The following is a 16,366-nucleotide window of genomic DNA, read 5'->3' on the forward strand; positions in this document are numbered from 1 at the left end:
CCTTTTTGCTTTTGAGTTTAAGTGCCACGAAAGCATTGCAATCTTCTACAGATTCGAATTCTCGTTTCTTATTGCTGATAACAGGAGAACTTCAAGATCTTTGTCATACTTCTTCAGTTCTTAATAATGAACTTGCTTCAATCTCTTTGAATGTCTTACGTGAACATGCTCCACAATCTCTATTAGTTAGAGCTTTAGAAGTCTCGAAATAACATTTGCTGGCGAGGAACTCAAGCTGTAAAGAACGTGAAGAGGCTTTAGATGGATATAGTTCTGTTTGTATACTTGAAATTGAAATATCTTTGACTGCCATAAGTAGAGTGAATGTTTTCCAAATTTGTTTCCAGGAACAGTGAGACAAGCCCAATCCTCGAAGGAACCACTTGAAGTACGCAGCCTCCCAGCCATCTCGTATGTTTCATTATCAAGATATGTAAACCTGTCTATCTCCTCGAGTCCCAGAGCTGGGAATACCATCATCTATTCCTTGATTCTGGCGATTTCTGAGATTTGAAAGCCCGTCATCAATCTCTTCAAAGATATTTACTCCCGTCTTTTTCTACCATATCATTCGTGACACTATCTCTTCACTCTATGGTCAGAGGTTCAAAGCTTTCGCCGTCCCAGAGCCATTGACGTTCAGCTACGAGAACCCTGGTCCGTCACATTGGAACTCAAACTTGAAGATAAACAAGGACCTAGAAAGTTTCACCAATTTACAGGTTTTTATGGATTGATATACATTACAGCCATCGTCTCTCGGTATAAACTATCTATCAACAACTTGATAACCTTTCTCTAGATAGAGAAGGCAGCTAAATTATGCATGCGATCTTCCGATTCGAGGTTTCAGGTTTCAATGACCACGCACATCGAAACCGTCAAACGACATTAAAGTGTAGGAATCTTCTGGGAATGAGATAGCATATCATCAATTCTTAGCACGTCCACTCACTCTCAATCAACTGGTCCTCACGTCTATCGAAAGGGTCAGTCTTGGCAACATCTCCGAGCTACCGAAACCTCGCCGTTGGAGAGATTACACCGTCGAAGACAGTCAATTGTTCGAACAAAAGCACGGTGTAGGAGGACAGTGACTCTATGTGCACAGTGCGATGAACAGGCTATTTGACTGATTGAACAAGATGGCTTCATGGTAATTATACAAAACACACACATCAAGACTGAAACATTGGTAAGAGGGCTTCTTGGGAAAACAATTTTAGCAAGAGCAGCTCAGGAGTAATCAAGAAGTTTCAGACTGAGTGGTATATTTTGTTTAAGTTTAGAATACCAAGACTCGTATGCACATCAATAACTCAAATGAGCATTTAAGCATCTGAAACCTTAACAATCAGCTTTCCCGATGTCTTACGGGACACTATAAAGAATGTAATACAAAAAGACATCAACACAAATATCCCGCAATCTTTGTCTTATGTTGGGACCTACCGATGTCAGTATGCGCAGCGCGTACTCCAGCTTCGTCAAATGAATAACCTTCTTTCTTGTGGTATTTTGGACGTACTACACCCTTGGCAATCAAATTGAATAGTTCACCAGTGTAATGTGACCATTCTTCAGGCGTATGAACATATCTAAGGAAAGAAAAAAATAATCTAAATAAGTCCGTGGATCTCCCATAAAAAGGTAGATCTGCTTACTGATCTAACATTGGTCGACATACTAAATAGAATCGCAGGCGTAGAATATCAATATCTCAAAGGCATGATGCGAAGAAGAAACGTACATTTTAAATTCTTGGCCATCAGTTTCAAGGCGGAGAATGCTGGTGGTGGACCACTCGCATTTCCGAAAACCACAATGGTTCCTTTTCTATATCAATCAGAAAATTGAATGTCAAAAAATTAGCTAATAGTCAAAGATCAGCAAAGATACAGGTTCAGTTAGAGAGCCTCTTTACCGTTTCACAACATCGAAATCGCTTTCCCAAGTATTCTATGAGAAGTATCATAAGCACATCAGATCTCCCTTGGCCATATGATGCCCAAGCCATCTAGCACTGCTTACGTGACCAACACCATCAAACACAGCCGCAACACCCTCACCCCCGGGGGTAAGACTTTTGATCTTGGATGTCACCTCTTGCATATCTTTGTCGCCATAGGTGACTATGTGTTCAGCGCCATTTGCCATAGCTTCGCGTGCCTTTTCGGCAGTGGATGTGGTACCTATGACGTGTGCACCGGCGTTTGAGAGACTGTTGAACGCACGCACATGTCGGTTCAGTTAATTCGATTTCATACATGAATCAAATATATGAGTGACAAACATTTGACACAATAGACTCCCCACACCGCCAGCCGCAGCATGCACCAATATGTATTCTCCCTTCTCGACCCTGTGAGCCTCGCGCATAAAGGTGAGTGCTAAGGTAGCAAGATCAGCTCAGATGATGAGTGAAAAGTTCAGAAAGCGATACGTGCATACCGGTTAAGCCTTGCACAAAGAGCCCAGCAGCATCCTTGGTGGAAACTGCATCTGGAATTTTGCAAGCTCTGTGTGTACGACATCGAGTATATTGTTGCAGCCCACCTCCGCCCATGTATCCCACAACACGTTCACCAAGAGAAAAGCTAGTGACTCGGGAACCGAGACGGACTATCGTTCCGGCCGCTTCATTGCCAAGGGTGAAAGGCAATGAGACGCTGTAAAGACCGGAACGAAAATATGTCTATGCACCCAAATATCCATCAATTTGAGAAACAATTGAGCAAACATGACATGGGTAGAGTTCGAGTGAGATATTTAGGCTTACGTCGATGAAGTTGACCTGAGAATAATCAAAAGTGATATATAAATGATCACAATGTTACCACCGTCATTGTTATGCAAATAATCAGTCTAAATTTACGAAACTCTTTGCACTCAAGATAAGAAATGTACCCACCCCGCACCATTCGACCTTTATCAATATTTCATCTTCCCCAAGTTCAGGTATAGGTATCTCTTTAAGTTGTATCACCTCAACTCCACCAGTTTGGCAGATCTGAATAGCTGATTGGGTCTGAGGAACTGAAGTTTTAGTGACAGTCATCATGTAAGGAAGTATTGTGTGGATATCTACGTTGAAGTTGGAGTAGATAGCTCGATCGGAAAAGGGGGTCAGATATGGTCTTTTGTATCAAATGGAGTATGAAGTCACATCAGAAAAGATGAGCCGAAAAGTTGGTTCATCCAAACACAGCTCATGAACGTCGATGTACAAACAACTCCTTCACCGCGGCGGTGTTGTGGGGTGAGGACAGGGAGTGACGTCACCAGTGATCGGGGTGTGGCGGGTGGTTCCCGGAATCGGGCAGAGTCGGGGCTCTTTCAAGGCATGTTCTGCAGATCCGCACCAAAATAGCCATAGCCTGGTGTAAGCGGAGTACATATTTCTTACGTCCTCCCAATGAAACTTATCACTGCTTTAGTGCCTTGGAAAAAGTCTTCTCAATAAAAATGTCAACTCTGAACCTGCCAAAGTACGATGCCATTTGCCATTTGCCCGATGCCTACCCAATCAAACCAACATGGAAAACGGTTTGAAGTAATTCAGTTGAAGATCTGATCTTCTCAGATTCCAGCTTGTTCGTCAAACTTGATGGAGGTTCAATTTCCGAAGCAAACAACAACATTGCTACTACAATACATGTTATGAATTAAGAAATAGTTTCCAGGGAAATGTACAAAACTAACACATCTACCTCCAAGCTGAAGATCCCAAGGAACTTTACAACTGTCCTAGCATCCATTCATCTCTAAGCGCTTCCACGATTCGGTTCACCTTTTGCACGGCAGTTTCACGAAGCGGAGCCGAACCTTCGACATAATACTTGAGCTTCCATAACTCTGTACCACTAGTTCTGAGGGTAGCAATCACTTTCCCACCTTCACCTCCAATCGTGAAGGTAATCATCTGTGAACTGCGAGATGTTGGTAAATCAGGTAAGAAATCAGGCGGACGAGAATTATCATAACCAATCGTCAAATCTCTGATGCATTCGATTGGAAAGGAGGCGAGAGTCTGAGGGAACTGTAAAGCTTGGACAACAGCTTCCCTCTGATCCAATTTCGTATCCTTCAAAAACGCAACACATCTGTCAGTCACAGCAGTTTAATTGCTTTTTGAAGAACGTTGCATCACTTACGTTTGCTGCACCGAAACGTAATTTGTGGAAAGCTTGATCAACCTTTGAAGGATCTTTGCAGGTGAAGTAGCCGTTATTGGTTGCAAAGTACCCATAGCTGAAATGGGACAAGTAACTGGATCAATTTAGCTCGACAATATATTGATGCCCTAAACGACTTACCGCTGGTAAATGCTGTCCAAGTATTGAGTCAGTGATACGCCTCTTTCTGCCAGCTCTGTGGCCAGTTCAGCCCATATTGCCAACGCAGTGATTCCGTCTTTGTCACGTAGTGAGTTCCCACACATATATCCCAACGCCTCTTCATACGCAAATGGCACCTTAAATCCCTCCAATTCCAGCTCGAGTGTAGCGTTCCCAAGGTACTTGAAGCCAGTCAATGTCTCTTTGAACTTGAATCCCTCTTGGATTGCCACGGTCGCTAAGAGTTTGGATGACGGGGTGGAAGCAAGCATAGCTAGTTTATCTGAAACATGCACATGTGGATTATGAGTTTTGTGAAAATTATCATTACCCTACGCGATCCTTTTCTTGTGTTTAGTACTCACCAAGTGGTTGACCAGATCTCTTATACTGTTCTAGAGTCCAAACTCCCAAGATACTCCCGATCTCATCACCAGAAAACACGTGCCACTGGGAGCTAAATTCGAGCCACTTGATATCAATGGTCGTCATGATTATTGGCGAAAGCTATCTCTAAAATACGTACCCCAGCCATTCCGCTGCGCAAAAACGGTCAGCATCCGGGTCGTTTGCAAGTAGGATAATGTTTTTCTTGGAATCCTTCGAGTAAATTTCCTCGCCTAGTCGCATCGCCAAATCTAATGCACCTTTTTCCTCTGGATTGGGGAACTTCACGCTTGGAAAACTAGGATCAGGTTCGGATTGTTGAGGTACAGTGATCAATGACTGGCGAGGAAACCCGAAACCTTCGGTCAGTACATGTGTCACGAATGGTAACCCAACTCCATGCATCGGAGTGTAAATGAATGTGATGGGAGTGGCCGAATTTAAATTTCTGCAGAAATCCATGAAAAAGATATCATCAATACACACGTGAGCATACGTCGATTAAGAGGGGATGTATACCTTTCGCGCGTAGATAGACTAGCAGCCATTTGAAAATACTGTTCCTTGATTGTGTCGGTACGATCAAAGCACAGTTTGTCTTTTGAACGGTCGACCAGATCAAGATCCCATGCTTCCTCGACTACCTCAAGGTTACCTTCGATTGCAGCAGCAATTCCTGCATCGTGAGGTGGAATGATCTGGACCGCATTCGAATAGTAGCTGCATACATGTCAAAATCGACGTCATGAGTGAAGGGAAAAAAGTCCTGATGGGTCACATGTCTGCCTACAGTTTGTAGCCATTATCAGCAGCCGGATTGTGGGACGCTGTGATCATCACCCCAGCTGCTGCGCCAAGAAACTTAGTCCCAAATGGCTATATGACATATGAAGTCCATCGCACAACAAAAGCAACTCAGAAACCTGCCGTATAACTGATTCAATAGCTGACTCTGCGTGGATTCCCACTTACCACAATAGGAGTTGCAACGATGCCCTTCAGCAAATAACATTTTATTCCGCGTCGGATGAAAGCCAATGATGCCAGGTGAGCGAAGCGCCGAGAATTGTGACGGTGGTCGTGTCCTACTACCACGCCCCTTGACTCGACGTTGGGGATGTTCTCAATCAAGTATGCCGCAAGGCCTACGAGATGAAAGTTTCTTAGGGCGCCGAACGGAGGTTTAAACCGAGTGATACTGGGATAGCTAGGACAGCCACTTGCCTTGAGATGCTTGGATGACGGTAAGATCATTCATACGTGAAAATCCAGCGGACATCTCCGCTCGAAGACCTAGTAGGCACCGTGAGTTATTAGGAGCAATGATCGAGTTAGGGAAGCAGTATCAACTTACCAGCCGTACCAAAACTGATACGCTTCAAGAGCCGATCAGCCAGCTCTTCGTTGTTCCCTTTGGCACATAGGTCCTCAATTTGAGCTCGAGTCGTGGGGTTCTTTTGGAAATACCACAGAAGCGAGGGTTTATGAGAGCCATCGATAGAGGTTCGAGCGCATTTGAGCAAGCTTGCGGAACATCATCTATTTTCAAGTCGAGCAAGTGGACGCACCCGGCTGTTGCACCACAACAAGTGAAACTACATAAGTCAGTTTCCCGACATCTAGGGCGAAACCTTCATGGATATCAAATGTGAATGAAGCTCACTCAAGGCGCAACCATTCTTTTGTGAGCCATTCTAAGCTTTGCCCGGACATCTTTGAGTTGGTGACAGAGTATTATTTTCGGTGGTGGTGGTGGGCTCAAAGTCGAGACAGAGCTATCGTTACTTGCTCTAAATAGTGGACCGAGTCCCGAGATTGACCCACACGTGGGTCCACTCTGGGACATCGGGGCTGCCAGCTGTCGGATCTGGTTGGAAGCTGCGGGCCGCGCCAGCCACCAAGAGTGCGGCGTATTTATTTACACGACATGCTACTTAGCCGGAGTAGCTCACATTAGGGGTTGGGCGAAAAACTGACCAACCAGTTTTGCGCCTTTGAGAAGCGAGGCGAAGCAAGTCAAAGATGGCCGGAAACGACTGTGTGCAGGTTTCACAGACCTGTCGTTCTGCTAGGTCACTCAAAGTCGGTGTTTGGGTCTGAAGACAGGCCTTTTCAACTGAGCTGAGCTCCAAAAGAGCCTAGGTGGTACCTGGCTCTCCTTTGTGAAAGGTGGAAAGATGTTGTCTACGTGGCTTGGGTGGCGCAAATTGCTTTGGTTTTTTGAATTGTTCAGGCTTTGGAATGATCAAGAACACCGTCCACCAGTTGACTTTTGGTGATTCTTTTGCAAAGCAAAGCAAACAACAAGTTTTTTTGTTGGCTTTGATATTGTTCTAGTGATTGTTCCTGAGCATTTGTAAAAAACTGAATTACAATTAACTGAATGGACTTCAGAAACTGGTTGGTTGGTTTTTTGCCCAACCCCTACTATGATTCAGCCTCAAGCTGGAAGTTAGCTTTGATTATACCCCATCATCAACTGTTTGAAGTCGTGCCCAAGCTGAGCTCTACGTTTTAATTCTTAATATATAAAGCTTCCCTTTTCCAAAGGAAAATACCCGTTTTATATCGGAGTTCAACTTGATTACCCCGGCAGCACTCAGTCGAGCTTTGGAAAGCTGAAATCACCTTGTTCAGAATGTTACCCTGGAGGATCACCCATTGCGGCCCACCAGTGCCTCAAATATTTTCGGAAAATGGACTCATCTGTACCAACAAACTTCCTCACTAGTAATCTATGTACAGTTTTTGTGGGGGCAACTGCTCATTTTTGGTCCTTTTTGCCATATTTGCAATAACCCATTGCCTTAGACCTACCCACCGCCCCACATATATCCCTTAGGGAAGCAGGGCCAATTCCAGGAAGGACAAGAGATATGGAAAATACCAAGGCAAAGAACATGACAGGAATAAGGATGAAAAAGGAGCTCACGCCAACAAGGACAATGTACAGGACAAAGAATGCAATGGCAAAGACAAAGACAAAGAAAAAGAAGACAGTGACAAAGACAAAGACAATGAAGAAGAGGATCACATATAAGAAGACAAAGAAAAAGAAACGGAGGAAACAAATGAAGAAGTGAGGATGAAAAAGCACTTGAACAATGTAATGACAAAGGCAAAGCCCAAATCAATTTTTGGAGACAGAGTCTCAATCCACCTTGGATTCTGTGGTAGACAATTCAGGTGACATTGTCATGCAGACCAAGGGATAAGATGAGACTGATTATGAAAAAAAATCAAAACAAATGGCTGCTGAAGATGAAGCTGTCAGTATGGTAGCTATGGTAATTGTTTGAAGTGCCATCAGCCTTGCCTTGCACCTTGATAAGATGGAAACCTCTCTGACCATAAGGGCTTCCCAAAAATCAAGCATCTTTAGACTGCTTGATTGGGCTACTCACCCCCAACTTGACAATCAGCCAGGCACCTACAGTTGATCCAGTCTAGTCTCAGCCACGACTCCGGCCCTGGTCCCCAAATTTTGGACCCTCCAGTAATACCTGGGGTGTTTTTTTGCAAAGGTTTTTTTTGGTTTCTCCAGCTTATTGCCACTTTCCATTCATCTATATTATACAGACCATGGCAAAGTGCAGCAAAGCATCCAGAGCTCAAAAGAAACAATGGAAGACCTTTCACAAGGCCAAAAATTTAGAAGAAGCTTTGGTTAATTACAAATCAGAAGATCAATCCCCCTCTGTAACAAACTCAAAGTCTGATATACCTCTGGATGAACCCATTCAAACCCCACTTGATGCTGATTTGGGGATGATCACACCCTCCCCTCCTGTAATTACAATTCCATCAGATTGCAACTCTGATATTGAGGAGTTACAAACCCTCCAGCCTCTTCAATCCATTCTCCTTCAACCATCTGAGCTTTACTGGATGCCTATTGATCCAGATTATCAATCAGAGGAAGACAATATGGATCCCTTGGACATACAACTATATGCACAAGCAAACATTGCGGACTCTTCAGATGACAAATCTTGCAATATGGAACTTGTCAATAATACATTATTCCCTGTTTTCACTTGTCCTGCTTTTCACCAACCAGCTCTTGGTAAACAAAAAACTAAGTACAGCCGTATCCTCAAAGGCTATAAACAGCCTTGTCTTTGAATTAATTCACAGAAGCTTGCACCACACATAATACCAAAAGAAACTAAGAAGTGATACCAAAAGAATCACCAAAAGGCTCTTGGCAAGCCCAACTTCACGTTTGATAACTGGGTTGTCAAAAATCCAGCTCCAGCTCCAGCTTCCCCTTCTTTGCCTGAAATCATACTTTATGAACCATTTGAAGAATCTGAAGACTTTGAAATGTTTGAATTCTCCAATCACAATAGCAATAACAAAAATGAAGAGAACAACACTACTGTATCAAATTCATGGATCAATGAATCTTACCCCAGGACCATGGGCAATCCTTGGTGGGATTGCATGCAGCTTATTGATCAAGTTTGGACATGAGAAATTTTGAGTATTTATTTCCTGACACACAGGGAGTTTTTGTCTTTGACTGCTCCTCTGCACACAAATCCCATGGAACCTGTGCTCTATGGGTTTCAAACATGAACCTCGGGCCTGGAGGAAAAAACTGTTACAATGCCAATGTAACAAGGACTATCTGTGACAGCTATCATCACCACATGTCACATAACAGCAGAGTACTTCAGTTTGTAGATTACGTCACTTGTAGACCCCTTCCTCATCTGACAATCTATCATATAGACAGACCTGAACCCCTGAGACTCAATCCTTGTCGAGAGCTCCCCCCCAACCACTGTCCTTAACAAAAACCCAAAGAAAGTACAAGATACCACCATCCCAACTGACAATCCTCAAATACCTATCAAACTTTGAGGCCTGCTACAGTAAATGGTATACCCAGCTGACCATCCAGATCCCAAACTGGCTGGATTATCAAAGGGTGTTTGTTGTGTCCTTCATGAGCGCGGATTGTGGGAGTTTTATGAAGCCAAAGCCAAAGAAGAAGGAAAAAGACCAGTTTTCCAATTTGAAACATGTATTATAAATTATCCGGCATTCAGTGTAACTTGGCTGCTCAAGAAGTTAGGTCGCAATGCAAGAAAGAACCACAAGGAGTGTATGAAAAAGGTGAAGATCCAGCTGTACCCAAAAATGAGGAGGTTGATGATCCAACCTGCTGTGCTTTAAAAATATGGAGCCTGCAGTCAGACTTCGCAAACGAGAAGCTGTTGCTTCAAATGATGATTGAGGAAGCTGGTCATATACAGTCAAACCCGTGCAATCACATAATTTGGGTGGAAGACTTTTTCTATGCATTTTCATGGGTTATGCAATTCCATTGTCAAATTTGGCAGTAGAAAGCATCAAGATTAAGAATTTTTTCTATGCATTATCACAGGTTATGCATCTGTGCGGGTATGCAATTGCACGGGTTTGACTGTATGTGTCTTTCTCCCAAAGTTACATTGTGAACTCAACCCAATAGAGCTCTATACACAAATGTTGTCCAGTATCAATTATCCAAAAGGATTTCAGAAAGATTGATTGCCAGAGAAATGCATATCAGTGAGTTTCAGTGTTTTTCTCATTTGATCCTTTCATTCTTTGACATTTATTTATGTTTAACAATCAAGACAAGGATACACTAGGTGTCAGCCCTGAGCCCTAATTACAGGACCATGGGCTAACAGTACCATATGTAATATCAAAATATTGTATAAAGCCATAAGCTACATCTCAAGGCTCAGTGTCAAGAGCCACTTAAACACATGTATGTAATGTATTAAATACATAGTAAACCTAACCCAAGTGTCAACCACAAGTTGACACGTGAATAGACAAGACTCACACACCAACCACAAGTTGACGCTGGAGCTGAGACTATATAAACCCCCCCTTCTTCCCTAGAATCACCCCCCATCTTTTACTACAATCACAACACAGAACCACATTTTACTTGACTCCTACTGAGAGGATCTTCAAGTACGTGGTTAGTTGTGTAGCTTGTTAAAGACCATTCTTGAGCATTATGGGTTCCATTGCTGAACACCCAAGGTACTGATTTCTACGAGCCCAGGGCATTCATTGTCTCTAGAAATAAACCTTAAAGTAGCAAAGCTTCCTCCTTTTTAAGGAGTCTAAAGTAGCCTTCAGGATCTCTGGTTTACCAAAGTGTAAAGCCTGCCCCTCGCAGTCTCACAAGGTTAGAGCACATTAGCTCTTTATTGCCCTTATATTTCCTTTCCCTTTCTCAAATCCTTTTCTTAGAGGTCAACTAGCTGTAGTCTTCACTTGGGTGTACCACGTGAATACTGCACCTTCCTTTTCCTACTCTATTTTCTGTGAAGAGTATGCCTAACAGACGCATACTCCTCACACTAGGTCACAAGCAGAAAAACTCATCAAGAAGTATTGTTCACATCAATGCATACCCCATAACACTGCATTGAAGGATGACATGGTGGGTAAACCTTGAGGATTTGACTCCTTGTCTTTATCTTTCTATTTTCATGTTCTCTATGAAGGAAAAATCAATTTTGTGACAATTTGAGAGAGCTGTTGAAGCTCCACATTCAAGCTCCACATTTCATGAAATGTGGAGCTTTGAAACATATGTGTGTCCTCAAAGTACATAAGTATATACTTAAGTGACTATGTGGGCACTTGAATACTTGAGTTTATCACTTAAGGACCTAAGCTAGGTACTTAAGTACTTAAGCTGAGCCTCCTATATACCCAGACTCAAATATTGAAGTTTCAAAAAAAATTTGAAAAAAATTGGTCAGTTGGATTGACTTTCCAGTTCATTTGTAACACAAACCCCATGTAATAAGCTCAAAAATGACTTATTACATGATGTCTATTGGTACAATTTTTGTGTATAGATTTCTGTAACAAGATATTGTTCTTGCAGAGCAGCTGTGGTTGAGACTAGACTGGAACAACTGTACTGTGCAGCTCAGTTACGGTATGGCACAGTATGAGTACAGTAGGGTATCTGTTACCACATTGATATCACTATACTCAATATTCTTGGTGAAGAATCAAGTAAGATGTGATCACGAGGAGTTGTGGAATGATATGGATTTGGTTCCTCTGCCAAAGTGGGAACAAGAAGGATTTATATGTTCCAAGACCTAGGTGCCAACTTGTGGTTGACCCTCAAGTTTGATTTTCCTTGGGTTAGGTTTCAACTTATCCATATTATAGTTAAACCTTATTTTTTCAGTGACTCTTGATACTGAACCATGACATGTAATCATTATGGTTTTGTACCAAGTTAGATATATTCACATGTGTGTTTGTTAGTCCGTGGTCCTGTACACAGGGCTAAGGGCTGACAGGCCTGATTTGTTGGCATTTCATGCTATAGTGCTTAGAGGCAAATAATTGCCAAATTCAAATCGAGGCCCAAACAACAAGACCTCAAGTCTGGTTGTTTAAACCAGACAACCAAAGTTCTGGAAAGCTCTCAATGGTGGCTTGCTAAGCTAAGCTAAGGATTTTTGCCACCTTGGCTTAGCTTAGCTAGAAGCCGCTAAGGAAAAATCCGCTAACGCTAATCTTAGCGGATTTCCGCTAACGCTAAGCCATTAGCTTAGCGGGCGTAAAATGACACCCGCTAAGCCAATTAATTGGCCGGTAAACCACTAATAGAGGCTTAGCGGCCCTTTTTTGCACTTAAAACATGTTTTTTTTGATAGCTAAGTTCTGGCTTAGCTTAGCGCCAACCCACTAAAGGAAAAATCAAAATTCAATTAGCTTAGCTTGAGTGCGCTAAGGATTTAGCAATAGCTTAGCAATAAAAAATCACTAAGCTAATGCACCGCTAAGCGCTAACTTAGCTTAGCCATGCCACCGTTGCTCTCATTGAGAGCTTTCCATGCATATGAGCTTTTTTTCCAAAACAATAAATCCATACCAAGACATCAGTTTTTTAATTTTTTCAAGTTCTGGAATCTTCCCATCAAGAGAAATTCCTGCATATCTTTTTTGGAAAACACGATGATTTTTTTATGTTATCCTAAAATTGAAGTGAATTCCATTTACAGCATGACTTCTATCTATGTACATGAGGGATGGAATCAAGTTGAGTAGTTGTACAACATGAAGACCAAGAGCTTCTAGATTTGGGACAGTGAAAACAGCTTGAGTTGATAGGGAAGCAAACAATTGCAAAAGATTATGACAAGAAAGCCAGACTTCATTCTGACCAAAGGGGTTTGAAATTTAATCAGCAGGGCCAAATGGACAACAAAAACTTGGCTCCACACACTATGCAATCTACAAATGACCTGAACAATCCATACAAACAACCACATCTCTTCTCCTAAATTGTGTGTATCTCCTCCCCCTGCTATTTTCTCATCCCCTGTACCTTACAAAATCTGATGATTGCCACCTTTACTGATAAGATGGAATCCCACCCCTTGATAGAAATGATAGAATAATATAGAAAGGTGAAGAAGACCAATCTTACTAACAAATCTGGATACAATAAGGAAAGTAACTTATGCTAATAGGTTATAAAGATATTATGACAGACAGAAATGTATTAGCAGATAACATGAAGACACAACTACATTACAAGCATGTGAACTTCATAACATTTACATTTGCTGCATCCTCACCTTGCATATAGATATTGTGTGGCTGTCATCTATTCACCCCCTTCCAGTTTATATGTACCAACTTTGCTTGTTCCTCTCAACCTGACCCATCATTGGCTTTGTGGTGGTGCCTTGGAGGTTTCAAAATATTTGCAAAATATTTTTTATAAATTTGAGATAGGTATTAAATATTTTATCCATCAACCAGGTTCTTAGGTTGACTGTGGGATTGTTGAAGCAGGCCTCAATTTGATAAGGGGAGGCATGAGGTAGCAAATTCTAAACTTAGTTTCTTTGATCTAAGAGCATCACTACTGGGACCCACTGAAAAAGAGCCAATCCAGAGCCTGTACAAGCCCTTGCTGACAGGTACAGGTGTGTATGGCAATTATCCCACCAAATTGTAAAATTTCAAGAAAACCAGGACTGAGTATAACAGCAAAAGTGTCATCAAATACATAGCCCAGTTGTGAAATCAAGGAATAGGTTTGTGTTAATATTGATTGGCAAAATGGGATAGCACCAATTGGAGAGGTGAGATGTTGGACAGTGTGCTCCTTTGGGCGCTATTTTTTTTATAGTTGACTGACCATTCCTATGAGGTCCTGTCAGATTTTTACTCGGTGAGCAAACCATACAGGCAGTTTACTAGGTCCGGTGCCTCAGTTTTTTTCCTATGGAATTTCTAAAGTCACTGTATTTTGCTATTTGGTTGGTGCGGTGGTGACAATCTAAGGTCTGTATGGTTTGGATGCCACTTTTTCTTGACCTCCCTGATTCAATTCTTATCCATGGACTTATATCTTGAGTTGTCCCTTGGTTGGTAAAATCAAACCAATGGTCCAAGAATTACCCCAGAGTATCTCATGATGTTTCTACACAATATTAAGTATATCTTTGTCTGATAGCTCAAATTGGATCCTCTGGACAGACGTCTCACATAGTTTTGCTATTATCTTCATAAATGAATCACACATAATTGGAGCAAAGGCTGTGAATATGCAGTTCCTGAAAATTCTTCCAGTGATTTGTCTCAATTTGCATCTAAAACAACACATTCTGGCCTCTTAATTACTGGGTTCTATATACTTGAGGCAGAGAGTTTTTCTTTTTTTTGCCCTACAGATATCACATGGGGGATGTTATATTGCAAAACACAGCCAGTAAACTCTGAATGCCAAGACATCTCAATCAAAATTTTCTTTCCATATACCCATCAATGATACATTCTTGATTTTTTTAAATAAATAGCTGTGTGCATAATAGGTACTTATAGGTATTTAATGTGCAGAATAATCATAGCATCAAATTGAAAGAGGACAACTCATATAAGATCATGTTTGAGTAACAATATCCCATGGAACCTTTCAACACACATTTTGGAGGTGTTTATTTTATATATATGTACACATCCTCAGAGGTGATGGCTATGCATAGGCATCACTGCAATGTGAGGCTCATTATTCTGCAAGTGCAAAAAGAGCTGTACTTTCCTCATAAATGGCAAGAGCCATTGCCAAATTATTTGCTCAAAATGGCCAATTGTTTGCCAAGAAGCATTGCTACAGATGAAGCATCCCAAACCCGCCCGGTTTGATCCAACTTAATCAAGTCCTGCCCCAAATGCAGGCGCTCCTTCTCAACTCTGCAGACTCCAAAGGACACCTAGAATGAGAAGCAACTTAGTTAAGTCAGAGTCTAACCCCACTTCCAGAGCGTGCTAAAGGGGAGGGACAATATGCATGACAACATTAGCATGCCAACGTTCATACAACACTTCTAGCAGACTATCTAAAAACCAAAACGAGTATCATAAAGGATGTTGTGTGTATGTTCTTTGACCCTGCACAAATCGACAGACCGCTATGAATGCTCTGAATTCCTTCGCAGTTCAAGCCACATGAGCTGTGATTCTACATGTTGTACTTGATGCAAAAGCTTCGATCAAAGGCGCCTTGTCAGGGTCATTGTTCTCATTTCATCGCATAGTCAAGACAGTCTTGATTCATCCAAACCTAGCGAATGTATTTGTAGGTATATGACCGACTTGGGATCAGGTTGTCTGTTAACAATGGTCGATATTCTGCGGCTACTATGTTCAGGAAAGCAAAAAGCAGAATGATCGTTGGATGATTCACAAACCGTTATAGATTTCATAAATAAATGCTACTTTGAGCTAGATCAACACACACGCAGCTCACGAAAGTAGCTTGAAATCGCCAGGAGTTGAGGACCCGAGTGTGATTGATGTTCTTTTCAAGTAGTAACAATAAAACCAATGCGTGTCCTTTTATCACTGATAGAAGAAGCCGTGGGCGAAGGAGAATCAAGAGCGATAGAATTAGGTCGATTGTTAAACTGTTTTGCACTTGTTGGCGAGTCGTTAACGATATCCACATGTCGGCTTTCCATCAGCATCCTGCGGTAGATACGGATATTGCATTCGAGCTCGGTGATACCATCCTCTGCAAGGTGACGGAAGCTACCACACAACGAACACTCGTCAATGAGTCGTATTGTTACTGGCCACATTTCCGGCCGAGGTACACCTTCATTATCCCAACCCTGCAAGAGCACTTTCATGGGATTTTCTATATCCCACTCGTGAATACAACTTGGGTCAAGAAGGACATGACATCTTACGTCGTTGGACCTAGCCCCGCGAGTTGAATAGCGTTCCTTCACCATCACTTGCTGAATTCCAAGTTTCTTGTTTTGAGCAGTGATGGCTTCGTAAAGATATCGATCAAGATCAAGATCCGAGTCATAGAATGGAATTCCCATCAAGACGATAGGGACCAGTACGAAGTCCTTTGAGCTATCTATCTCCATCGGCCATGGAAGAGGAATGATGATAAACTCTATATCGGGTAGTGTATGGTAGCCACCCAGAAAATATCCCCGGTCAAAATGGGAGCCGAGAGAGTCGAGTCGATGACGGGAAGAGGGATCTGGGATATTGAACATCCATTCGCCGCTAGTCCAGCCAAGATCCAACGTTATCACGTCTTCAACAACCACCTGAACGGCGCGAAG

At 42.2% G+C, this 16,366-nt stretch overlaps 2 protein-coding genes across 2 annotated transcripts; both read right to left on the minus strand.

The window, feature by feature from the left end:
• Positions 1-1,012: 1,012 nt before the first annotated feature.
• MELLADRAFT_116368 (uncharacterized protein) lies at positions 1,013-6,437 on the minus strand (the record flags this gene model as incomplete). Its single annotated transcript, XM_007409560.1, has 24 exons — positions 1,013-1,381; positions 1,453-1,598; positions 1,665-1,686; positions 1,751-1,836; positions 1,925-1,959; positions 2,032-2,221; positions 2,294-2,390; positions 2,452-2,695; positions 2,780-2,794; positions 2,912-3,137; positions 3,243-3,348; positions 3,481-3,518; positions 3,741-4,084; positions 4,155-4,251; positions 4,317-4,620; positions 4,703-4,794; positions 4,864-5,172; positions 5,211-5,444; positions 5,515-5,600; positions 5,697-5,869; positions 5,949-6,017; positions 6,079-6,178; positions 6,293-6,296; positions 6,388-6,437. The coding sequence occupies 24 exons, from the start codon at positions 6,435-6,437 to the stop codon at positions 1,332-1,334; spliced, it is 3,117 nt and encodes a 1,038-aa protein (XP_007409622.1).
• Positions 6,438-15,053: 8,616 nt separating this feature from the next.
• Positions 15,054-15,652, minus strand: MELLADRAFT_71790 (uncharacterized protein; the record flags this gene model as incomplete). The annotated part of the gene is made up of 1 exon (XM_007409559.1): positions 15,054-15,652. One exon carries the CDS (start codon positions 15,485-15,487, stop codon positions 15,320-15,322), a length of 168 nt encoding a protein of 55 aa, XP_007409621.1.
• Positions 15,653-16,366: the final 714 nt, after the last annotated feature.

This window comes from Melampsora larici-populina (genome assembly GCF_000204055.1).
Source record: "Melampsora larici-populina 98AG31 unplaced genomic scaffold MELLAscaffold_16, whole genome shotgun sequence".
In the NCBI taxonomy this organism is placed as follows: Eukaryota; Fungi; Basidiomycota; class Pucciniomycetes; order Pucciniales; family Melampsoraceae; genus Melampsora; species Melampsora laricis-populina.